Here is a 25,745-nt window from a genome sequence, read left to right on the forward strand (position 1 = left end):
CACCATTAGGTCAGCAGGAATGCCCACTCTATCCCACTGAGCTGGCCTTTGCCCTCGATGTCTCTGACGGCAATGGCCGCCAAAACTTCAACAACATGCGTGACACAGTCCTGCGCCTAGTCAGAGACATCACCATCTCCGAGAGCAACTGCCCGAGAGGAGCTCGCGTTGCTTTGACCCTGTACAACAGCGAAGTGACCACTGTGGTCCGCTTCTCTGACGCAATGAAGAAACGTGCCCTGATGCAGCAAATCGAGGGACTGCAGACCCTGCAGACCCAGAAGACGCGCAGCTTGGAGACGGCCATGAGCTTTGTGGCCCAGAACACCTTCAAGAGAGTGCGCAGTGGTTTCCTCATGAGAAAGGTGGCCATCTTCTTTGTCGGTGGGACAGTCAGTCAGGCGCAAGCAGTTACTAATGCAGCTCTTCGCCTCCATGATTCTGGAATCGCCACTCTGTTCTTGGTCAACCGTGAAGACAGAGCACTCAGCAGAGCGCTGCAGGTGAGACAAAACAAACACAAAACATCTCAAAATGGAACTTTTCAGCACATAGCTTTGTAAGGCATGTTTACAGTGTCTGTCTCCAAAGAAAACATACATTGTACTCTTTGTACACCAGGTCAACAACACCGCACTGGCCCAGGTAATAGTCCTTCCCAGCCCTGGAAGTTCACAGTACAAGTCAGTCATCCAAAAGGTTATGAACTGCCATGTCTGCCTAGGTAAGAGCTCTGTGTTTGTGCACTAATAGTTAGCTAGCAGTTAAGGCTTATTGTTTTTATTTTTTCAGAGATTTGTCGTTGTTGCATGTGTACGCATCTGATAGTTGTTCTATTTTCTGTTGTGAGAAAATGACGTTTCTGTTCAGAAATTTCTGTGAGCAATTGAACATTTTTTGTATTAGTAATCATTTCATCCCCTTTTAAAATGTAAAGAATAAACACAGATACATTTTTATTTTGGGAAAAATAAGAAAATATGGCCCTAATCTATTTTTTAACGTAGTGTGACATAACCATTGCTCAAAAAAATCTCAGGGGTACACTAGCTTAAGCGGAATACCAATACATCTTTTGTCAATTAGAAATACATTACCTCCATGGAGAAATGAAAGTTACATTATGTGTTTTCCTTCTTTAGACATCTGCTCTCCGGACCAAATGTGTGACTATGTGCCCCCATTGGCCACCCGAGACAGGAGGTCTTCCACCACAGACGTGGACATCGACATGGCTTTCGTCATGGACAGCTCCGAGTCCACCTACCCGACAGTCTTTACAGAGATGAAACGCTACATAGCGTACATAGTGGAGCAGCTGCAAGTGTCTTCTAATCCCACATCATCCGTTCACCACGCCAGAGTGTCTGTGATCCAGCAAGCACCTTATGAGTTCCTCCACAACAAAACTGGCTCTCCCATCCATGTGGACATCGGTTTGACCGAGCACCACTCCGCTCAGGATATTGTCAAATTTCTGCTGGAGAAGACACCGCAGTTGGAGGGTGGCCGGGCACTGGCAGCGGCCATCGAATCGACAGTGGAGCAGGTGTTTGAGAAGGCGCCTCACCAGCGTGACAGGAAAGTACTGATGCTCTTTGTGACAGGAAGTGTGGAGGAAGAAGAGGAGCAGCTGGTGCGTATTGCCACTGAGGTCAAGTGCAGAGGCTACTTCCTGGTCATCCTGGGTGTGGGTGAGAAGTTGAGTGCTGGAGATGCTCGTATCTTGTCACGCATGGCCAGTGAGCCCTCAGATGTCTTCTTCAAGCGACTGGACAGCCTCTCACACTTTTACGACAAACACATCCAGAACTTCGGGCAGCTGCTGCCAAAGTACATCAGCAGTAAGTTCAAGATAGAGAATCTGTCAATCAGTCGATTTTATTGCCTTTTTGCAACTTTTTTAGTTACTATTTTAGGCTTAATGCCATTAATTGCATCAGTTAAACCAAGTCCCTGTGAGTGACATACTGCGCTCTATGTTATTTTTCTTTTCAGTTGAAAATGCTTTCTACATGTCCCCTGAAGTCTCCAAAAACTGCAAGTGGTTCCAGAGTGACCAGCCACTAAAAAACCCCTTTACATCATCACGTCAGCAGGAGTAAGTATTGTGGTATTTTTATGCCATGTCATTGGTTGCTGTTAGTTTGTTGGAAACATTGATGGTTTTATTCCCTATTTATTGGTACATTTATAGGAAACATCAGAAGCATCATGAAAACCAGCAAACAGTTCATCAAAGAAAGCACAATGGTAAGATTTTGGATGTATTAAAATTAACTACTTTAGCAGGCAATGTCAGTTCAAAGTGCTGTTTGATTTGGGCGGGTTGATTCTGTTTTCTTCACTGTGACTCATGCCCAGCGAACCACTAACACAGGCTGCCCATAAATCAGCTCCATTGTCTTCTCTCAGACTCCTCGTTATACACTTTACAACACAATAATGACCAGACATGAAAGGTATCATTATCTTAGTCACGCTGACATTCATCCACAGCAGCTATCGGCCTACTGTTGTTTTCTGCAAACTGAACATGTGTTTGATTGTGCATATTATCTCCCTCAGATGCAGAAGAGCTGCACGTCTCTAACGTCACCTCCAGCAGCTTGAAATTGCGTTGGACCAGCCCAGACCCCAAGCTCTTCGTCTACTTCGAGGTAGTGGTGACACGGTTGCATGACCATGCCCTGGTGCTGAAGACCAACGTGTCGGGCACAGAGCTTTCCGTGGACAACTTGGAGGGCGCTCAAACATATCACGCTGTGGTCACTGCCCACACTGCAGAGGGTCAAATTGTCTCCACTCGCAAAGGCATTATCACTACCAGTAAGTCCATAAACACACCTTCACAAACATGTTGTAAGCTTCCTTTTTATCCCACCAGGGAACATATTATTTATTTTCCCCTGCCTCATAACACAAAAGATAGCAATATACCCAATACAATAAGATTTCTGGGTTGTGAAACACATTGTAGTGTTTTTGAACAAAAGCTGTTTATATTAAATCCCTCTTTTTCATTTAATTAAAAAAACATAATTGTATTGTAGTCCAGTATTACCTCAGCACTTCTTTATGAATATGGCATTATATTCAGCCAAATCATGTGGCAAAGATTTATTCATGTACAGAGTTTATGTTTGGCCTCCAGACTCTGACCTTGTCAGTCCCTTCAAACACCAATTTGGAGAATGGGGGGGCGACACTATTAGTTACATTTTCCTTTTTTTACCTCTTTAGCGTTAGTTTATTAATTTGTGTTTAACAAAAAAAAAACAAAAAACTATAATTAAACTAAACTAAAATGAAAACTAAATATTAAACACTCTGCTCCATGACTGCTGATTTCACTTTGACAGAAGCAGCAGAGCCTAAGCCAGAGCAAAAGGCAGCCGGCCAAGTCACCGGTAATGTAAATACCACACCACTGGACAAACCAGAAACTGGTGAGTGAATGCTGATGCACATGCCTGTGTGTCTGTAGTGTGTGTGTGTGTGTGTGTGTGTGTACGCATAATGTTTTCTTCTGCTTTGACCCGTGTTTAGTAATATTGAACCTGCATAACTTATTCAGCAGAAAAAATGCTTATTCTATTTCTGTATTGCTTTATGTAATTGATATGCAGTGCACAGTGCTTTGGGGAACTTTAAGCTTGAAGTGATACCATAAGAGTGTAAATATGACCTTGTGCTCATTGCCAGGAAAGAGGAAACATATTTCTCTATTATTTCTGCTGACCAACAATGTGCTGCAATTGGAGACAAAAAGGGGTTAAACAATATGTTGTCTGTCAACTTTCAGCACGAATCCATTCAATATTTACTCTATATTTCCCGGGTGCATTAATGCTAATGGTCTCTATAGAGTTGTGTTTGGCTGGGTTTCCTAAGCAAATTGTTAGTCATATAAATAAAACCTGGTGGTTCAAATCAGAGAGTGCTATGCTGTAATCCAGCAATATATCAACTGACCAAGTACACAAATGTGCTATTAATCAAATCACAAGTACATGCCAAAATATACTGTGGGTCATTCAGGAAAACTTACGAAATCTGCTGCTCAAGTCTTGGTTTGTAGATTTAATATTTGTTGTGACAAACAAAAGAGTTGAGGTTGCAATATCTGTGTCACTTTGGAGAGAAATGCCTCTTGTTAGTGGATAACTAGAGATTTACACAGCACATATTTGTTTTCGGAGTGAAGCCTTACAGCTGCCACAAAACTTAAGGCATAACTGGGACGTGAGAACATCCATACTGGCAGTAAATTCAGGCAAGCTTCTTCACCTGCCCCACTATCACTCAGTGATGATTAGAGAAGAATACCAATGCTGTCCCAGAAAAGAATTAACAGACACCGCAGCCAAGACCCCAGTGGACTTTGATCCAGGTTATCTGCACCAATCCCAGAAATCGACCCCAGAAATATTTCCTCACAGCTAATGCTGACAACACAGCCATGCAGATCCCGGCAGACTAAATGAACTAACAGGAACTGGAGTTATAACAAACTAACGTTTCAATTCACCTATGGAAACCTATTCCTTTCTACTGACTACTTTTAGTTTTCAAATGTTCAAACTCATAATGCAAGAACCCCTAAGCTGTCTGTAGCATGTTATGCCATTATGTTGAATGCCATTTCCTTTGCCCTGTGAGAATGAACCATATCAGCACTAAGACTTATTTGACTCTATTGGACCCTTTTGAACTCCCCTAAGCTGCTAATATGAATTCATCCATTTAAACTTAACACCAACTCCTCCTCTCTCTCTCTCTCTGTCCTCCATCACTGCTGTTGTTTTGTTTTTTTTCTTTTTTGCATGTTCTAGTTAATGAATTTGCAGACCCATGCTCACTTGACTATGACCCTGGAATGCCGTGTAAAGACTATCAGGCTAAGTGGTTCTTTGACAGAAAGAACGGGATCTGTACACAGTTCTGGTATGGAGGTTGTGGAGGCAATGAAAATAGGTTCAACACTGAGGCCCTCTGCTTGAAAAACTGCATGAGGTCAGGTAAGTGGTTTTCAGTGCCAGGAGGGAATGTGCCGCCTCCTGGTGTGATATAATACAGTATATTATGAGCTTCAACCCCAGATACAAAACCTACAAATGACTGTTTGCTAAACCTCGCTCCAGAACAGCGCTTGTCCAATCAGTCATAGCTTAGCAACCGTAACTAGGCGCACCAGGCCTGTCAAGCTCTGGATTTCCTCCACCAGCTGACATGGTGTGCATGAGGCTGTATGAGTGATACTAGTTTGGTGGTTGGTGTCTTTTTAAAATCAGTACTCCAAAAAGCAAAAACAAGAGAGCAGGCCTATAAAGAATGGATGGAATAGTGAGCTTATCTGCTCTAACGTAAGCTGCAGTCGCTAGCATTCACGGCTAACTAGCTACCTACAGTAATAACGTAGTGTCATCCAGTGGTCATGTTAGAACAAATACCATGTGTGACATTGAAGACCCATTGTTTAAAACATTACTGTGAATTGTCAATGGGAAATCTGCCACCGTTATCATTGTAAACTGCACACGTACAGTGTGAGAATGGAAAGCTGGACAGGCGTAGTTAACAGTGATTAGAGAGGCGGGGCTTTGTGAACAGTCAATTCATAGAAGCTGAAGGAATTTTACTCTTATTCCTGATATAACTTTATATATTTTTATATTGAGGGTAGAGTAAAATGGACTTAGAAACTGACACTGATCACATGAGCTATTGGGAACACACATCACATCACAGAAGTATGATAAGTGTGCTGGGGAGTTAACGTAGGCAAAGAAAAGCAACCTGCCAGTTTGTGACAGATAATGACGATTGCATCTGGGTAAATGTCTACGCTCATTTATATCCACATTTTCAGCAGCTGTTCCTTTAAGCTGAAAACACATTTATATTTTTTTGTTTCCATAGTGCCAGAACCTCAAGTGCAGCAAGTTGAACAGGTGGAGATCCTCCCGGCTCCTGGTGAGTTTTCTGTGGGCCTGCAGTATTATGTTGCTGTTCCTTCCTTTCTAACTCCCTGTCTGGAGACATAACTGACTTTGATGTGGGTGCACATCTATGCAAATGCTAGCCAATAGGAAAGAAAAAGCACTTCCTTCCTGGTCCAGTTTTAAACAAGCACATCCAAATCCGCAAAACATGATTTGAATCAAACCTTTTCAGACCGCCCCTAATATCTGGCATATATCTGGACATCAAGTCACCAGCGTTGCACGTTACATCACTGTTACATAATTCAATTTCCACAAACTGTGCTCACTTTGCAAAACAACAAAGTCCTTTGTGTTCAGCTGCAAACCCACCCACCTCCTCCACTGCCCCTCAGATGATCTAAATGACTGACGGAACAAGTAAAAAAGCCAAGAATGGAAAAATGAGAAGGTTACGCTTTTGTCACAGGTGCGAGCCAAGTCATAACCACGGAGAAAATGAATGGAAAGCCTTGTTCACTGGTTCATTGTTTTATTTGGCAGCCCTCATACAGCGCAAGTTCAATTTGTCAGCTTTGGAGTAAATTGGCACAAGATACTTCGCAGGAATATAAATTCTACTCTAAACCAAATGCATCTGCTGTGATGGAAGTGCTTTCACTCTTTCCTTGAAGCATTTATAAGCATTATATCGATTTCCATTCTCCAACACAAACAGGTCACTGGCAAAATACTGCCATCATCTCATTATTACTAGGCATTATGCACAATATAATGGTAATGATATATTTACTGCTGATTGCACCACTCATTGTTGTTCATATTCAAAGTCTAATTTAGTGTATTTACAATTAGTTCAAGCACGCAGCCTTGCCAGAGATATGTGCTTCTCTAGTTGCATGTGTTCTCATACTTTCCCTGATTGCTATCTTTGTCACTTCCTTCACAGCGGCCTCTACAGCCGTGGACGTTTGCCAGCTTCCCAAAGAGGAAGGTACTTGTGCCAAATTTGTCCTCAAGTGGCACTTCGATGCCCCCAGCAAGAGCTGCACGCGCTTCTGGTACGGAGGCTGCGGTGGAAACCAGAATCGCTTTGACACGCATGAGCAGTGTCTGAAGGCTTGTGGAAAACCAGGTACATGTCTTATTCATTGTAACGATCTTCCAGTTTCAGTGATCCGTTATTGTCGATCCACAGGTACCTGACACATGAAGGGAAACACCATCATAAAAGCAACAAATACGAAAAAACACCTCATTGTGCTGTTAATTTTTATTTCGGCTTTTTTATATACCAAACCAAATGAACCAGGATCTTGAAATTTGAGCTGGCATGCAAAGCTGCCAATACAATTTAACCCATTTACCATCTCTGGGGGATGCTAATGAGCAATTACAGCATTTACAGTTTACGCTATGAGGCTATCATGCTGACAAACTGCTTCAGTGTCTTCTCTTAGCCTAATTTCTATGGTAAATCTCTCCTCTAAATTTCTTAAATAATGTCTGTTTGAAGCCCAAATAGGTAAAAGTATCTAATGTTTCCTGAGAAGCCTTAATACAGAGTTACAGAATGGTAGAGAGAGAAAGAGAGACTGAAAAAGAGAGCGCACAAGGAAAAGAGTGGGCGGTCATAAAAACTAAACTAAAATTGAAACTGGCTTTCATTGTGCTTACTTACTAAATTAGAAAATAAATAGGGACAGACGTCACAGCAACTCTCAGGTAGTGTCTCCACACAGATTTCATGTTCTGCTGAATGCTGAAAGGTGGTAATGACTGATGACCTACTCTAGTTAAAAATCAGTATGTTGTTGTTGGGGGCTTGACAGGAAGGGATGAGGAAAAGTTCAAGTTTATGTCCACAAAAGAATGGCCTAAAATAGCCAGTAAAGTCATTCAATTATTTTTTTTCCAAATCACATTGTACTCTCTCTGCAGCAAGTTCTGAGGTTCGGTACCAGTCCACGGCCCGAGGGTTGGGAACCTATTTCGCTGTTTCAAAGAGAAGCATTAACTTTCTGCACGGCTCTTGCTGTTTAAGTGTTTGTTGTCATCAGTCAGAAGCAAAGAAACTCAGATTCAAGCTGGTTCCATGGCAACGCAATCCAATGAAACGGGCGTAACTAGTCACAAGCAGCAATCACTTAATGCTGCTGTGGCGTGCTCACTGCACGTTTAATACACTCAGTACTGAAATATAGCAGTTAGCATTTGGCTAAAACCCGACTACCATAACAACCTTCAAGCTCAACGGCTACATTAATTAGATGGATCCTATAATAAAATAGAAACAGAAATATAATTGTATTTGTAATTGCAATTATGACATAAAGATCATAAGTCACAATGACGAGGTAACGTCTCCAATCCTTCTGTGAATACAATGCGCCTCTGTATATTTCTGCAGATCATTTGGTAAATATCTGCCACTTCAAGTCACAGTTTTTAGAGCATACACTATTAGATTACAAGAGGATAGTTTAAGTTATTAATATGTAAAGAAGTCTCTTTACATATTATATGTTTTAACCATGTTTTTCATTGGCATTCATCCCCAGTACCCATCAACCAAGGAGTCATCGCTGCAATAAGAACATAGGACAGGAGTGACACACATGGCCAGCTTTCACCTCCGTTTAGGGGATTCTGAGGAGAACCATCCGAAATGGCCATACTGTTAGGATGCAATACCAAAGCAATGGTGGCTGCACTGGATTCCACAAAAATGGACTTTATCCCCAAAATTCTTGAAGTAGTCTTTTTCACAACAAGAAGGAAGGCAACACGATTTGCTGCATGATTTGTTTTAACCTACTGGTGCTACATCGTGTGTTTCTTTTACGGATGGAGTTGTTAAGTGCATTCAGTTTTGTAAAGTCAAGTTTTCTGGAACAATGATATCATACGAGTTTTCATACTCTTTAAAATGCAGTTTTATAATTAAGCAATAAACATATATGAATATCTTGGACAGAGATTAGCAATAAATCAGTACATGCAATGACTGGCATTATTCAATGCAGTAATCTTTTTTTATATTGTATTTTTTTATATTCCACATTCACATAGCAACATTGGCTTTTTTTTTTTTTTTTAACAAACTCACTGTGGAATCATTCCTTCACTATTTTACAGTCACAGAAACCACAGCAATGTTTACACAAATCTTGTATGGCGGTGTGTGTATTTAAATGACGGTGACCAACTGCTCGGATGCTAAAACATTAACGAAATGTTAAGTGCACTTTTGGATCCACTGCCTCAAACACACGTTCCAGCTATTGAGAAATGGATTGTACTTGTCAAGCTGTTTTTATTTTTGTTTCATTTGGTTTTTCTGAAAATTGTGTTTCATCTGGGTACAGGAGAAATAAAAATGAATTAGACTTTCTAATAAACATGAGCAACTGATTCTTTTCTTTCTTGTTTTGAATTATACACAAGAAACAGTTACAGAGACTCAGATAAATGATGTGGATATTGCATGAAACCAGAAGCTGATAACATTGTATAAAAGGTCATCTTTCATTTGTTTAGAATTATTTTACTGCCTTTTAGCCTTTTAGAATTTGAAACAAGTAGAAGCAGACATTTTAGCGCTCACTTATATTCATGTGGTAATTGAGATGATCATTCTGGCTGTTAAGTTCATCACTGAAATCAATCCAAAGTTTAATGTTGGTCCCATGTTACCAAACTCATTAATATTAATTTATCTCTGTAAATGGCAGACTCAGTTAAACTGTCATCAAAACAAATATTTTAAGAGTACATTAGAGAATACGGTTACACAGATTAGCATTTAATAAGTTGTAATTAACTTAACTTAGATCTATAGGAGGCAATTGAGACTTGTATGCTTATGCTAAGCATTTATATAAAAAACATTATTGCTGCTTGTATTTAGACCACATTTAATGAAATTAATTAATTAATTGACAACTTTGGGATTTTATAAAAAAAACAAAACCAAAAACAAAAAAAAACATGTTACTATTCCCCAAAGTCAGATATCAAAAAGTAAGAGCTATCAAGAAAGATCTGGTAAATACTTCCAGCCCTGCCTCTGGGGACATGAGACATTAGGTCAAGGGATATTCCACATGAGTCATGTATTTGATGATACTCTTCTTTTGTTACAAACAAACAATTTACGAGACTTATCTGATACATTTCTATGTAAACAGACCCATAATGTTTTCACCTCCAGAGACTGGATCCTCTGAATTTTGTGGCCCACTAATGTGGGTCATCCAGAGGCCAGGCTGCACCTGTAACTCCTTCCCGGTTAAAACGGTCTACCTGCCAAGACCAAAACTAGTGGTGTGTCTTTAATATCTAACTTGTAAAGTCAAACATGTCCAAGCTTATTACCTAGGTCAAGCTGCTGTCAAACAGCTGAGAAAGTGCAGATACCAGCTTTAAACTGAGATAAGTTCATGATGTCTGTCTGTGTTTAGAGTACAAGCTGTAATCCATGACCGGTCCAGCAAGGTCCATGACCGAAACGCTGTCTATAATAAATTCAGTGCTGACAGTGGGCAGGAATTCAACCTGTTCTTTCACTTCCCAAAAACCTGACGAAAAAATAAAATCGAAATATTCCTGTCAGTATATCAGAGTATCTGTTGAGGTCTTTGAGTTTTTGACAAGCTGACAAATCTTGCTTTTAAATAGGACTGGGTGTCTCTATATCTTCCAGCTTTGGATCCACATTTCAACTCTCACAGACCTCAGTCTGTCTAGTACATTGTACCTATCATTGTCGATTCCATTGGCCTTTATGTTTTCAAGACATTACCACGGCAAGTTCGTTTACTCATTAGTGGTGGTGGGTTTCTTATGAAAAGTGTGTATGTATATGCAGTGGTCATGGCCAAAACATTACTCTTCAAACATGAAACTATTTCCATGGCCAGTTCTGCTGGCTGAAAACAATCCACTACAGAAATCCCCATGTTACACTGTATACTCCAAGACTTGGACTGTTTGTACAAGGTGGTCGACATCCCTCGAGAGATCAGACCTAAATCATTTATAGGCAAACAAAGTAAAGAAGTGAGAAGTGCAAGCTTTGTCATTGTCTGGAGAGGAGAAGATTAAATATTTGGTCAGTGGATTTAAAAGGCCTGGGGATGTGTTCTCTCTCCAACCCCGGCAAACCTTCCAGATGTCATTTCTCCTGGGTGTTTGAAATAGTTCATTGTTTTGATAAACTCCCCTGATTTCCTCCCATACTCACCACTTCACTTCAGTATTTCACACCATGGTCCACCACTTTTTCCCAACGTGGAACACAGTCTGACATTTGTCAGGAAAAGTTAAACAAAATGTGGCACAAATTGGATTGTGATGAAAACAATGGCTCTAAACTTTACACGTATTTGAGGCAATTTCTCAAAGTTGGTGTTGTGTGGTATTCATGATTTGAAAACCTCATCTCTGCCAAACTGCTTTAGGCAAAACACTGAATTTAACATACAATGTACGCAACGTGGCCGGAAGTATACAGACGCCCTTGTCCACTGTGAGTAGTTCCAATTAAGGGAAATTATATTTCAATTATATTGTAGACCAAAATGTTTTGGTCCTTTCCTGTTCCAACGTGTGCTCCTGTGCACAAAGCCTAATATGCCTAGTATGGTGAAGAACTTGACCAGCGCCTGACCATTTTGCCTCTCATTGACAAACACACTCACACACCATCCATCGCGAGCAATTTGAGTTCAGTGTCTTACTCAAGGACACATCGACACGAGGACAGGAGATGCCGGGGATCGAAACCGCTAATCCTGTAATTAATGATGACCCGCTCTACCTCCTGAGCCCCAGCTGAAGCGGAACACTGACCGCACGCCAGGCCTTATCACCCAACATCCGCGTTGGACCTCACTAATGCTCTCTAGCTGACCTGCAGCCCGGTTCCAACATCTGGTGGAAAGCCTGAAAACAGAGGAATGGAGGCTGTTGTAGCAGCAGATTAATGCTCATGGTTTTGGAATGAGACGTTGACATACTTATGGCCATGTCATGTAAATATTAATAACTGTGACAGGCAGGTGGAAGAATTTTTCAAGTAGCATACAGATTTACAATCACTATGCATGATTAGTGAAAAACTCACACTCTGATTTGATCATTTTGGTTTTGCACACTTTGCTACTCAAGCCTTTCATTAATGTAACGTCATCACATAGAGTTAAATCTTGTTAGCATATTACTACATCACACTAGAGGACAATTATTCAAATCCGAAACCCTAACTGGAAACAACTGCTCACAATTAGTGGTGAGACTTGATATATTCACACCAGTGCTGTCTCTTTCTCTGTGGGTGGGAATTTGTACTATTGGACAGATGTGTTAAAGATTCAAACAGCTGTATGGGGCTTGCCAATGAGTGTAAGAACTTGCATTCACATGTACGCACATGCAAACCTCATTGCATATACTGAATATACACCGACATGATGCACTGTACAATTTATCCAGTTGGCTCTGATCAGTAACACACTTGTCTCAGCAGCCGTTTCTTGCCGTGTGAACATCCATCACCGCACAACCAACCATGAGCTTTGCAAATGAAGTATGCGAATACAGTGAATTGCCAACTCATGCTGTCATCACTGACGAAAGCCATGTACAATATATTTCAACTTTTTCACATGTTCCTGTCAGATACTTTCCAGAACATATTCTTCTGGATAGATCCGATTCAAAGGCTTGTGATTAGTGTAAAGCGGTGTTCAGACTGACAAAAGCACTGAGTTAAAGAAATACTTCTGGGAAATACATTTATTACTGGTTTTATTGCCTTCCGACAATGCCAGGCTAGCTGTCTCCACCTGTTAGCTTAGAGTAGTATTGATCTTCTCATCTAACTCTTGAAGAAATGCAGCCCCCTCATGCATTTCAGTGAGGCCACTGCACTGATGCAATGGGGATGTTTAACTTTCTTCTCCCATTAATCATCTCTTGACCCTTTAAATTTATCTTGTGACCCTTTGGAGGGGCCCGACCCCTAGGTTGGGGACCATCTGACTTAACTACCTGCCTCTAGTTATAATACATCTAATATAACGTCGTTAGAACTAACTCCACCTCGAGCAGCTGCAACAGATGCACCAGGATTAACATCTATTCATATATAACAATCCGTCAGTTACAGGGGCTCAATACTACATGGAGTATTGCTACTTTTACTTCTTCTCAAATTGAACTTCCTGGATCATATTTCATCTTCTCACTTGTACCTGAAGCAACACGCCACCACCAACGCAGACCTTCGCTTTTTTCAGTCCAAGTTGACAAGTTGGAAAACCCAGTGGACACACTGCCATCTTGCTTAAATGTATCCATTGTTTTCAGATTTGCTTGTTGTGGCACTCTGTTAGATGTACTTTAGAGCCACAGGAGTTAAAACGTAGAGCAACTGAGCAAAGACAATAAAAAAAAACACTGCCAGTCCTCCGTGTACAACCAAAAAACAGAGGCCACAGCAACTGGCAATTCTGTGTCAGAATTTCCACAATGAGCAGAAAGTGACTAACAGCAGCTCTCTGTGGTACACTGCAGAGGCATTCAGCACATGCCAAGGCAAACCACCCTCTCTCTTCCAACATGCAACCACCCAGCAGAACACGAATTAAAACAAACAACCTCAGCTCCGTTAAACAGCGCAAATCATTCTTTTGGTTTCCGTAAGGTGATGAATGGGTCATAAAGAACATGTCAAATAAGGGGAATCCTTCTCTCTCCATTTCTATTCCAACTAGTCCATGCTGCCCTGTCACTACTTTCTTCCTCTGTTTAAGACTTTATTCTTTTACTTAAAAGCTACCATTTGTCTCTGGCGTTTTTCCCCCTTTTTTCAAACCTTTCTCTATCACAATATTGGGCATTCTGTGGATACATTCCTGCATCGCATTCATTCTGGACCAATCAGCTTAGTATGTGTGGTTTCACTTAAGCCACAGGGGGGTAGTCCAGTGATTTTGTGGATTTTTGTGGACGTGAATTCAGCGCAGAGTTTCCACAGTAGATTTCACAGTGGATTTTTATTTGGGTCTTTGATGAATAACAAAAATAAGCTCTGATATGCAGACATTTTGTTTGAATCTTGCATCTGTGGCTGTAGAACTCAGATCGCTTCAACTGGAAAGCCATTTTGTTTACTTCTCTCTGTTTCACAGAAGAGCAATGTCGTGTGCAACATCTTCTCACTCTGCGAAAGAGTAATATTATCATCAGGAGCCAGATAGACGAGAGGGGCTCTCGTCTCTTCCAGTTAACTGAACAGGCTCCCTTGGTTCAGCCATATGGTGCCTTTACCAAACCAGTGGTTGCATGGTCATTTCCACAGGCTGATGATTCATATAGGGCTATGGGAGGGCCAATGTAAACATTGTTGGAGGAAAAAAACGTTTCTGAGCTTTGAGCCACAAACTTAAACTGCTACAAAGACAGGGTTGAAAAATGTGTGGTCTGGAGAAATTTTGAAAACCAAAGTGCATTGGTTTCATCTGCATGAACCTTTTTGAAGATGAGTGAAATAATAATTGGGGGTTCAAACAGTGTTTTGATGTTAGGAAATCCAAGAAAAAGACCCTTTAATAGGAACTTGAAGCTGAAGTGATCCTCCTGGTGAACGATCATGTAGTTGCGGTCCGCTTAACTACTTTCCAAATGATGAACTTGGCAAGGTTAAACTACGAGCGTGGGAGCTCTGCTCCGTCCCTGGCGGCTTTATACTGTATGAGGCCAAAAGAACAAGAGGAGGGGAAAACAGTGAGGATTTTTTACTGCTGTAGCAGCACACATGCAGTCGTTCCATCGATGACTCACACCGCTGGCACTGCATCTTTCCACAAGAGCCATAAAAGTCAGGGGCCTGTAATGACTTTCACATTGAGCAGCAGAGCTGTAAATGCACTCCCACTATCTGCAGCTCCTGAGTCACAGCAGAAACCACCAGCAGACTCATCTCTTCCCTCGCCCACTGTCTCCTTTGGCCTAAAACGGGCATTCTGTGGCATCCCCAACATGCTTGTCAGCTATTGCCCATTCATGGTCAGGCGAAATGCTGAGCATACAGTATACAAATCTCCCTGGAGTAGTGAATGCTGCCAAGTTAAACGTCTGATGTGAAAGGGCGAAGAGATCTGAGAGAACAGAGGGTTTGGTTTTTGTCCTCAAAAATGTTATAATTTTGTGGTGACAGCAGAGTCAACATGGTCCTCATGGTTCTCAAGGATTGTCACAAAACCAAAGACATGATAAAAGGATTTTGAATATCTGTAAGTTGACATTTAACATTTTTTTGTGAACCAGAGAAAATGTGACTGCAAATTGAACATGAAGTTTGTGTTTGGAAACATGTATAACACTATCTATTATTATTACACTATTTTGTCATGACCTGTTTTAAGTAATTTTGAGTATTCTTTCACATGAAAGAAACACCTGTATCAGTCCCCTCATAATAAACAGACACATGCACTTATTGCCCTGTTGTAAAATGCAAACAGATATGCTTTATGTTGGACTTGCATATAGATTGCTGCAGGAATTACATATTTTTTTATAGGCCAACCCAGAAGTTAGTAGTAGCCCTGAAATTTGGATTATTGCAGAAAATAAGCTCTGTGGCAAAAGTTTATAATACTTACATGTTTTGTTCAACGAGATAATCTTTTCATCACATCACTTTTTTGATTTTTGAAGCATAAATGAAATCGCCAGACGTAAAACGCTAACGTTAGGCTATGAATGAACTACACCACGATCGCATTACTTCAACATCACCTAAGCTAGGCTTAACTTTTAAGAGAATATAGACAGATAGATACAGAGTATAAACACGAGGCGACTAGTGAGTAGATGACTTTCCGTGTTCGGCATGAAGACATTAGTCTCATTTAGCCACCTGTTAGCAACCGCCTTTTTTAAGACACGTAAAAGCTTCAAAAATCACGAGTGAGGTATCTACTGATGTATTTTATGTCGTAGAACAAAACGTTGAAATCTCTTCAGCTTGTGTTAACCACAGACCTTATTTCAGGCATCTAACCAAAAACCAATTGACTTCGAGACGAGGGAACTGGAAGTGCAAAATTGCTAACTCATTTCCGGGTTTTAGGATTCATTCCTACAACACTCAATAGCCTACTCTTATAAAACACCTAATTTACTGTATAATCCAAGGCTATTGGTATCTAAAATGTAACAAGTGGTATTACTTGACAAAATGTAACTACAGGCACAGGTTTGACTCAACCATACCATCACCTCGCCCACCCAATGTGACGTCCTCTTGTGAGGTTCATGGTGACATGGCTTCTGGCAGATGCAGGTTTAGCTTTTATTTCATGGGTAAAAACGTGGCTGGGAAGGTCCCAACGACTGTAACACAGTCCAAAACAACAAATCTGAACAGTTTGCCCTCGCTCACATTGGTGTGGCACAACACCTGCACAGTTGCTCTCCTGGCAGCCCCCAGGTGTTTTGCATCAGTGGCTAATTACAGGTCAGACCCTCCAATCTGCACACGGCCTAAAGCTAAAAGATTTTACATAACACTGCTCTCTGTTCATTTGAGAGGCCCGCTTCCTGTGGATTTTAGCAATATACATATACATGTACAAACACACATCCCACATGGAAGCAGGCACAGGTGTGCTGAGTGTCCCGAGTTCATTTATTGTTTGCACTTTGGCTGAGCTGGTTCTTTGTCCCTTTGTTTCTGAGTGCGCTGAAAAACTGAAAGTCCTCAACGACACCCGAAAGAAAAGATAATAAATGCTTTAAAAGGAGCCTGCTGACGACTGATCCTCCTGTGCTCGTCTCCAATAAGTGAAAATCCAGTGCACTCCTCACAGAACACCTCAGATGTAAAATATTCTAAATTGAAGGTTAGCTCACAAGCCTTTTCCAGAGCTTTCGACCTAATACCAAAACCTTCTTCTGCTGCTAGTACCTGAAGCTTGAGTTTAGAATATGTCACTGTAGACATGCATTCCCAGAGGTCAAGAATGTACCTCCACGCTCAATATAAATACAGTATTTTCAGGCATTCGGTTGCTGTTCAACATTGAGTCTCAATAACAATCAAATTTTGGAATTTGTTCAGATTGCTAGCGTTGTTTTGGATTATGTTAAATTGCATTACATAATGCAGAGGCAGCACACCAAGAGAAACCACGGCCAAAGCACAAAGATTCCAGTGGCCCCAGTTATATAAATAACCCCCGTTCACAATCGAATATTAACAGAACAATATGACACACCTCATTTAGCAGTAGATTATATTTTGTATTCTTTTAAAAACACAATCCTTCTCTGAAATCTCAATGCTCTATCTATTAGTGGTAACTGGTTGCAGTCAATTACGTCCGTTTATGATGTGCACAACTCCAAATTGCATTGCGTTTATGCTCCATGAAACACACCTAACTGCAGATTTTCAGGGATTATTTTTACAGCCTTTTATGAAGTAGCATTCTCTTTCCGCAAATGAGTTCTGCAATCATATTCTATTAGTTTGGTTAAATGATCTGCATGTAGTTAAGTTCCCATTGAGGTTTCCAACAATAAACATGGAACAGAACTCACTGATTAGATGCCGTTTTGTCTGTTCTTAGTGAGTCCTTTTAAGGCAAACACAAACATTAAAACCATAAGCACACATTTGCCCTACAGATATGTTTGTTAACAACAAAAACTATGAATTTTTAAAATGTCATTCACTGTGACTGTGACTCCTCGAGGCCCCTGACCACCAGTTAAGGTAACTCTATCGGCACTAAAAGGAATTCAGCTGGATCTCCAGAGAGGGTGAGATTAAAAACACATTCTGATAAAGATGAGTCTTTTCCGACTGCATTCTTCAGATTCTCTCAAGGGCGACAGATGTTTTCACTCCATCCTTCAAATGTGTGTGGAGTTTGCCATCAAAATGTAGACTATCGCAACAAAACACCACCTCATGCTGTTTCTGAGCAGACTCAGCAATGTCTCCCAATTTAGCCTTATTAACATAAAGTTCACTGCTAATTAGGGTAGAGTGTGTTCGTGTAATCCACATAAAACCCCAGGGTTAGGCTGTGGCAGTGACCTCATACATCTGTGTAGATACACCTAAACTTAAACACCTAAAGTTTTGGCATATAGGCTGGGTGGGTTTCAACATTTGTTGAGGAATTAAGGTAATTTTGCAAAACAGTATTTTCAGTTAGTATTTTTCTTAAAATGTCTATACTTTCTTTTAAACAACAACTTGGGTCTTATTTTTGTAGTTTTGGCCATCATCTGTTTTGGTTATGATAACACTGCACTTACCAATTTCTGAACAGAAAGAAGTGGGAAAGAAGAAAATGTGCAGACAATCATACCATAAACCAAAACGGTCCATTGAAAACATTTATTGCAGTTTAAAGATCAAGTTCCTGGTTCAACTTTTGACCTACAGTGCACACACACACACACACACACACACACACACACACACACACACAGTTGTCCTGTGATTATTAGTGACATTGCATGTGTCCAAATGAAGTAGTTTAGATAATCTGGCGAAACTGTTGCCATGTTTACAATCTGTTTTATTGTCTGGACTTGTGTTTCTTGCCCCACTGGAAGTAGTGAGTACAATGTTGTCTTAACTGAGAGAAATTAGGGTCAAAACTACATTAATAAGATCCAAGTTGTAATAAAGTGGAATTATACTTTAACAATAATTAGCACAATGTTTCCCACAATATGACACATCTAGAAACACTGCTGTATGTTCACTAGTACTTGTGTTCTGAGACTCATAGAACTACAGTGGGAGGAGATATTTCTCTAAATGGATCTTCAAGATTTGTTGCAATTATGGCAAAAATAAATAAAGTAAGAAATTGTTAGGAACTCAGGAGGGACCCAAACGCAGGACACAGACAGGGTGGAGTTGGTAAGAAAATATTTTAGCAGAGGATCTGGATAAGGGGCTGAGGGCAGGGAATGGGGATCCGGTGGCGGCAGGAGTGAGTGATGGTAACGGAGCACAATGGCATGTGCGGAGGGAATGAGGGGAAGCCGGAGACAGGCAGGCCGGGGGTGATTCTTGGACAGTACGCGAAACACAAACATACTGAATCAGCTTTAGACACATAAACTAAGTCTGCTGTAGAGCGCAGCTACCACTGAGGTTGAAACAGGCAGATGAACTGATGAGAGGCAGGTGAGCAGAGTGGGAGGGGTGATGACCCACACCAACACACCAACACACACACACACAAACAGGAACATAGACAGACAGACAGGGGAGCACTGGGAACACAGGGAAGGGGAAAACACAAGGAACCACGAGGGAGTTTTCTGCAGTACGGCCACAGCTGTAACGGACATATCATGGAGAAATCATACCAACAACAATAGAGAATGAGAAGTTCAACAGTCACACAAGGGTGCACTGGTGTTCATATACTTTTTACACAGTGTATTTAAAGCCCCAGCACACAGGTGTTTCCTCTTAGTTGACTAGTTAGACCCCCTCTTAGGACTGCGTGGCCGTGTTTGATGGACACTATTGTTCTGTTGGGACACCTTTTATTTTTGTTATTGGTACATGAACTTTGGTGACTTCATGTAATGCCCAGCTCTGCCCAACTTCAACCCGAGCAGAGGTGTGTGGGCTTTAAGGGTGCAGCTACTCAGTAAATTACCATGAACTTTCAGACAGGTGGGTGTGTGGAAGCCGAGCAGGAAAAGTACGTAGTAAGTCTAATAGGGTGCCTTGGTCACTTGCAAATGCAGCCTGACATACTGGGCAATTCCATGAGTCTATCACAAGCAGCCAAAGATGTATGGTCATATTTCATGTAGACTGATCCTTGAGTACCCGCTGAAAGGTTTGCAACACACTTTTTAGAGAGCACCTTATGAATAAAACAAAAAGACATGGTGGATTTTGTCACCACAACTTGGTCAATAATTTTCTCTATTCTCTAAGTCTCTATTTTCCTTTTTTCCACCTCATGCTGGGTCAGTTTAACCAGACAGCAGTTAGACTTCAGTTCAACCCACTCCTCAGCTCTCGTCTGACAGGAAAACATTCTTTCCGTCCTGAGTCAGCGGTGTGAAAAGTGTTCTCAGAGAAAATAAATTAGATCAACAGATTCATCTGAGATGTCTTTATCTCTTTTTTTCAGATAAAGAAAACAGGAAAGGATTCTGAAAACAAGTCACGTCAGTGCTGTCTCGAGTTTTGTCCCAGTCTGTATATTACACTTTCAGTAGTAGAACTGAGTGGCCATCTGCATCATGATTTCATACGATGTTACAGTGCAGCTATTATGCTTGAGCCGCAGCTATTGACTTTACAAATTAGACTACAACGACAAGTTGCCTTACTTAACCTCTGTTAGTCAGGGATGTTGTGTTATTCACAAATGGAAACAATCATGCTAACAAAGAGGGATGCTGGCACAGAAAGAACCCAGAACAACAACAGCTTTCTTTTGAGCAGCTCCCTCCATCAGTCGAAGTTTTTGGCTTGACAATATTAATGCCAGATTGGCAACCGGTGTAAAGTCACATGTGCACAGACCCTCTGGAAGCGGTTTTGTTTCCTAACAGCATCGGCCTGCAGTCCAGATTTTTTTGTCTCTATTAAATTTCCCGAAGCAAATTAAACAGCAAGCTCACCTATCTTTTATGTGCTGAGAGTTTATTTAGTGTGTTTGTATTTATCGCCAGTGAGAGAGTTTTTCCTTTGTCTGTGACTGACTTTACTGTGTGGACATAAAAAAAAGTGGTCGACATATAAAGGGTAACTTAAAGTGGACTTCCACCAATTCTTACACATCAAAGTCAGTTTACAGGTGTTGGGGAGCTCTACGGCATATGTCAAAAGAAGTTGTGTAACTGTCCTCAAGTCACTTGAGTCAGTGTCGTTGGGTCTGAAGACTACAAGTTTGAAAATGAAAGTGATCTGGGGGTGCAGAGTTTGAAAGAAGTGAGCCTCAGACCAGACCTCGGTAGCTTGCTCCTTTTCTCTGCCTGAGGCTACAGGCTTTTCTGTCTGTGGGACCACTGACGTTGTAACATTTAGGTTTTCATGTACATCTAACTAACGAAACAACATAATTCAAATGAGAAAATGACAATCACATAAAAATCACTTTTGCAGTTTCTTGTATTTTCGCAGCTCTTGAGCTGTGTGCGTTGGTTAAGGTAGACCCTTCTTCTGAAGTGCGTGACCTTCACTGTGGGAATCAGCCCGCCTCCTTTGCTGTGTGAAGTGGGAGTCTTCACATATGCTAGCTCAGCGCCTTCCCAGAACATTTTCTTCAGTTTATGTTTTTCATCCGTTTTTAAAATGTATTATTACACATGCTCGCATCTTGTGCAGCTGTGAGCGCCCCGGCGCGTCCCATGTATCAAGGCTGAGTCCTTATCACAGCGGTCCGGGTTCAATTCCAGCTCGGGCCCTTTGCTGCGTGTCGTCACCTGTTTCTCTCCAGCTGTCACAACAAAGCAGAAATGCCAAAAAAAAATCCTCTTCAACGCAGACATAGGAACTCAATTCAATTCAAAGACTTGGGGACAAACTACATGATACCTGCCACATGTATTCAGGTTCTATTAACCACAGTTCATAATGGAGATTGTGAGGATTTTACAAAAGCCACACTTCGGAAAAATATAAGCCACAAACAGGTAAAGTGCAGAAATTTCAGTCACTGTGCAGCATAATGTTTTTTTTGTATTCTAGTTGATTTAAAAGGGTACGCCAGCAATTTATCATTACAATTCCACAAAGTTGGAGGACTTGCAGTGTCACATTTGAAGCAGCAGAGGCTGAGTCAGCTCCAAAAATGCTTAATCCTACATTTCCCATAATGCAACTCAATAGCTTCTCTCTTCAGATTTACCATGCCTCGTATTAAATTTGAAAACCCAGGCAGAGACGAGGCTTCAGAGTCCCAGGCGTTACCATGATGACTGAACTGAACTTCATGTGTAAAATGACCCTTTTTTATTGCCCATTTTTATCATTACTTGTTTGTCTGTGTTTATCCCCAGAAGCCAATAAAATGCTCAGATTTGAAGTGGCACACAGATTAGGCTGATAGCACTGGAGTCGATTTGCTGCAGCGGGGAGTTGGAAAAGGAAAAGCAGAAAAAGCTCTTCAACCCCGAGCTTAAGGAACTGGCACATCCTCCAGGGTTTTGTCTCTTCCTGCACAGACACTGAACCCCGGGGAGAAGAATATCTCGCATCAAATATAACTCCTTGTGTGACAACAAGTGTAAGTTAGGTCGGTGTAATGTGGCATTACATGACTCATACCTTCAAATATCCAGAGAATTCAGAGAAAGTGAGAAATAATAACATGGGACAGGGAGGCTGTGGCTCACTGTAAACCACAATGAGACGTTTGGATTGATCCTTCGAGAACACAAGCTCATACAGTAAGAAACTTACAGTGCACTGCCATACGGTGATATAGAGTAATGTACTGGCGAACCTTTTTACATTAACTTCTTCCTTGAAGAATAAGGCTGGTGTTATTCTATATTTTTGTTGTTGCCAACTGTGGGGAAGCTCGTCCAGAGGGCTAGAAATAGGAGGCAGACACGAGGAGAGCGGTCCAATTTCAACAAGCGGTGGTTTATTTACAAAATTAAAAAGTGGCACCATGCTGCACATGTAACCAAAAAACTTAACTTAACTTGCACACCGCTACACACCGACGTCCCCCCCTCAACAGTCAAAAGCAACTGTTTATATAGGCCCTGCCATCAGCAGGAGTCAATCTCGGCCGTACCAACCCTGCAGGTAAGTCAACGACTTCACTGGAAAGCAGGTACGTGATAAAGTTACTACTTCCAATAACTTTCACCTTTTACACATTTACATAGTGAACCATATAACAAATATTCACTCTAAATAAATATATTACAATTAACACACTCTAACGTGAACTACTTTAATCCTGTGACATCAGTGATTGGTTGGTTGGTGGTTGCCAACACATGGTGGGTATGGTAAGTAGAAAATAAGGAAATAATTAATTTATGATATACAAATCTGAATAAACACTAACCAAACTAAAACCAAAAATAATACCCGTATGATTATTACTTCTGCTTTGCAAAATGGGCATACTGCAAAATAAATCCATGTGACTGTTTCATACTGCATGCTGATAAGAAAAGCAGTATGCTGGATGTACTGCACACTGCATTTGTCAGTAGTATGTAGAAGGCGTGTGATAAACCAGTGGGATCAATCCCTTGTTTGTTTTAGTTTCATGGGATTTGTTGATAATAAGACAAAGTTTTTTCTTTATCTCTAACTGATCTCCGGGGATAAGAGCAAAATGTCCTCTCAAAGCCAGCAAACGAAGAGACATATCTTTGATTTAAGGAATCATGGCCCGTAACAAAAGTCGCACTGATGACTGAAATAGACATTTGGTGAAGAAGAGCAATGTGTGTAGTCCAGCTGGCTGAGGTCCACATACTGCAAGAGCCATGTCTGCTGTGTCCCCTTAACCATGTCATTCGCTCAGCCTAATGCTCTCCAAAAAGTATTATGTAACACTAAAGCAGTCTTAATTTGAAAAACGCTTTTGCCATCAAGAGGGAATTTATATTTAACTTTGTGTTTTTTTCAAATAAGAGCAGACTTTAAAGCTGAATAAAATGAAAACATACTTCTGTGCGTCCTCACTGTACTCTGCCAGTGATCTGTGTTCATTTTCCTCACTTAATTTCCTCCGCAATTACACGACATCTAAAGGTGACGTCCCCAGGAGCAGGACGTGAATGAAGGGTCCGCGGTGGGCTCATAAAGGACCCATTCAGCTTTGGCTGGCAGCAGGGCCGTTTCGGTCGAGTCCTGTTGGATATCTTGACTTTTAATAGTGGATTAGGAAATCTCCTGGATGAGGGATGTGAGGGCTCGGGGCCCGTGGCCATTATCTGGGAACTCTTACTGAGGTCACATGGCTTGGAAAACAGCTGCATCGAGAAACTGCATCTAATTCTCAGTTCGTGAGAATGATTTTCTCGTTCTGTTGGTTCTCATGAGCTCGTTTGAGGATGCAGGACTTCATGGTGCCGCGCAGAGTTAGCGACTCTTCAAGTGTTTTTTTTTTTGTCTGTATATAAGACAAACGTAAGCACATTTTTGTGTTATTTTTCATGCTGGACCAGGGTAAACATAAGTGATTTATGAATCCACAAGACTGTAGAATCTGTTTGGATGTGGCTTATAATGACACAAACTGAAGTGCATGTTGAAAAGCTGCCACAGTTTCCTATATTTCCAGTTTGTTTACATTATTTGAAACATAAATCTTTTTAATGTAGCCATGCAGTAATCTCTAAAAATCCCCAAATCTCAATGATATAATGCTGGAAAATTCACTTTTATAAACTACTACTACAGCTGTATTAAATTTCCAGTCTCTGTCTTCGTCTTTTGTCCTCTTTGCCGCAGATATTTGTCCACTTGGCACTCATGCAGCAATGCCTCTGCAATGTTTCCTTCACTCTCCTCCTCCTCACTCTTCCTCCCACCACTTCTCTGGCTTTGGCTCCTACCGGCCCCTCACACCATCTCTCTTCTTCTCCTCTTCCTCCTCTCTGATCCCCCTCTTCTCCCTCTTTTTCTCATCACCATCCTCTGTTCATTCTCCCACATCCTCTTGGAGTCTTCTCTTGGTCTCATGCTCATGACTCATCGTCCCACATGGAAACATTTTCTCTGGGATGCGAGGGAGCTTTTACTGCTGTTAATGAACCCCCCCCATGTTGGAGCAAAAGGAAAACGTGAAAAAAAAGGAAATCTGTTTTTTCTCCTCTTATCCAAATTGTTGCTACTTTTGATGAAAGCTTTATCAACCTGTCTATGATGCATTTTAGTATCTGGTAATAGCGAGCAGTATGTGTCATGTCAGGTAACTGCGCGTTCTCTCTAACATCACACCAACTGCAAGTGAAGACTGCCCCCTACTGGTTCACCTCCTCTCTTATGTAACCCCCCCCCCCATCCAAGGCATTGGTCAGCTGGTAAATCCTTTATCATATACATGCTCATATATGAGACGTCTTCCATCCGTCTTGATGTAATACCGACACAGTCTTTACTAAAAAGTGATGGAATCTGTTTGCTTTCTGAGTCCCCATAGCTAAAAAAAAAAACCTGGGCTGGATCCCTCCCTCAAAACTGTAGACCAATTTCCAAGTTACCATTTTATATCAAACATTTTAGAAAAATAGTGTCCAAGCAATTTCTGTCTGCACTGGAAAATAACACTGTTGAAAAGTTTCAATCTGCTTTCCGGAAGTATCACAGCACTCAGACTGCCCTGCTCGAGTTCACCAACGACCTTTTATTGACTGCTCGGTCCTTGTAAACCTGGACCTTCACGCAGCCTTTGACACGATCGATCTCAGCATCCTGTTCGACAGACTGAGGCACTGGGTGGGGATATCTACTACAGCTTTAGAATGGTTTTCATTTTACCTGTCGAACAGGAGGTTCTGCGTCTCTGTGAACAACTATGTCTCTTCATTTTCAGCCGATTTGACTGTTATCAGGCTGCTGAATAGGCGTTATTATCACACGTCATTTCCCAAATATATGGGCCAGTAGGGGCCTACTAAACCCACTAAGTCAGAACACACAGATGTGATTCCATAAATCTGCTTGGAAATCATTAAATAATACCTCCTCCTTGCCTCCAAAACTAGCCTGAGAATCGTCATGTTTTTAGTTTTTAGATAGTTGTCTGTACATCC

General features: G+C 41.2%; 1 protein-coding gene across 1 annotated transcript in view; it reads left to right on the forward strand.

The window, feature by feature from the left end:
• The window catches only part of col6a3 (collagen, type VI, alpha 3), a 108,488-nt gene extending 99,129 nt beyond the window's left edge, over positions 1-9,359 (forward strand). The window contains exons 36-46 of the mRNA XM_070914180.1: positions 10-503; positions 622-724; positions 1,143-1,844; positions 1,999-2,101; positions 2,198-2,253; positions 2,569-2,829; positions 3,384-3,449; positions 4,836-5,021; positions 5,923-5,976; positions 6,895-7,080; positions 8,507-9,359. Coding sequence (XP_070770281.1) covers positions 10-503; positions 622-724; positions 1,143-1,844; positions 1,999-2,101; positions 2,198-2,253; positions 2,569-2,829; positions 3,384-3,449; positions 4,836-5,021; positions 5,923-5,976; positions 6,895-7,080; positions 8,507-8,547 — 2,252 coding nt within the window. The 3' untranslated portion in view covers positions 8,548-9,359. The remainder of the gene's footprint in view (positions 1-9; positions 504-621; positions 725-1,142; positions 1,845-1,998; positions 2,102-2,197; positions 2,254-2,568; positions 2,830-3,383; positions 3,450-4,835; positions 5,022-5,922; positions 5,977-6,894; positions 7,081-8,506) is intronic.
• Positions 9,360-25,745: the final 16,386 nt, after the last annotated feature.

The sequence above is a fragment of the Enoplosus armatus genome, chromosome 11 (assembly GCF_043641665.1).
Source record: "Enoplosus armatus isolate fEnoArm2 chromosome 11, fEnoArm2.hap1, whole genome shotgun sequence".
NCBI classification, from domain to species: Eukaryota; Metazoa; Chordata; class Actinopteri; order Centrarchiformes; family Enoplosidae; genus Enoplosus; species Enoplosus armatus.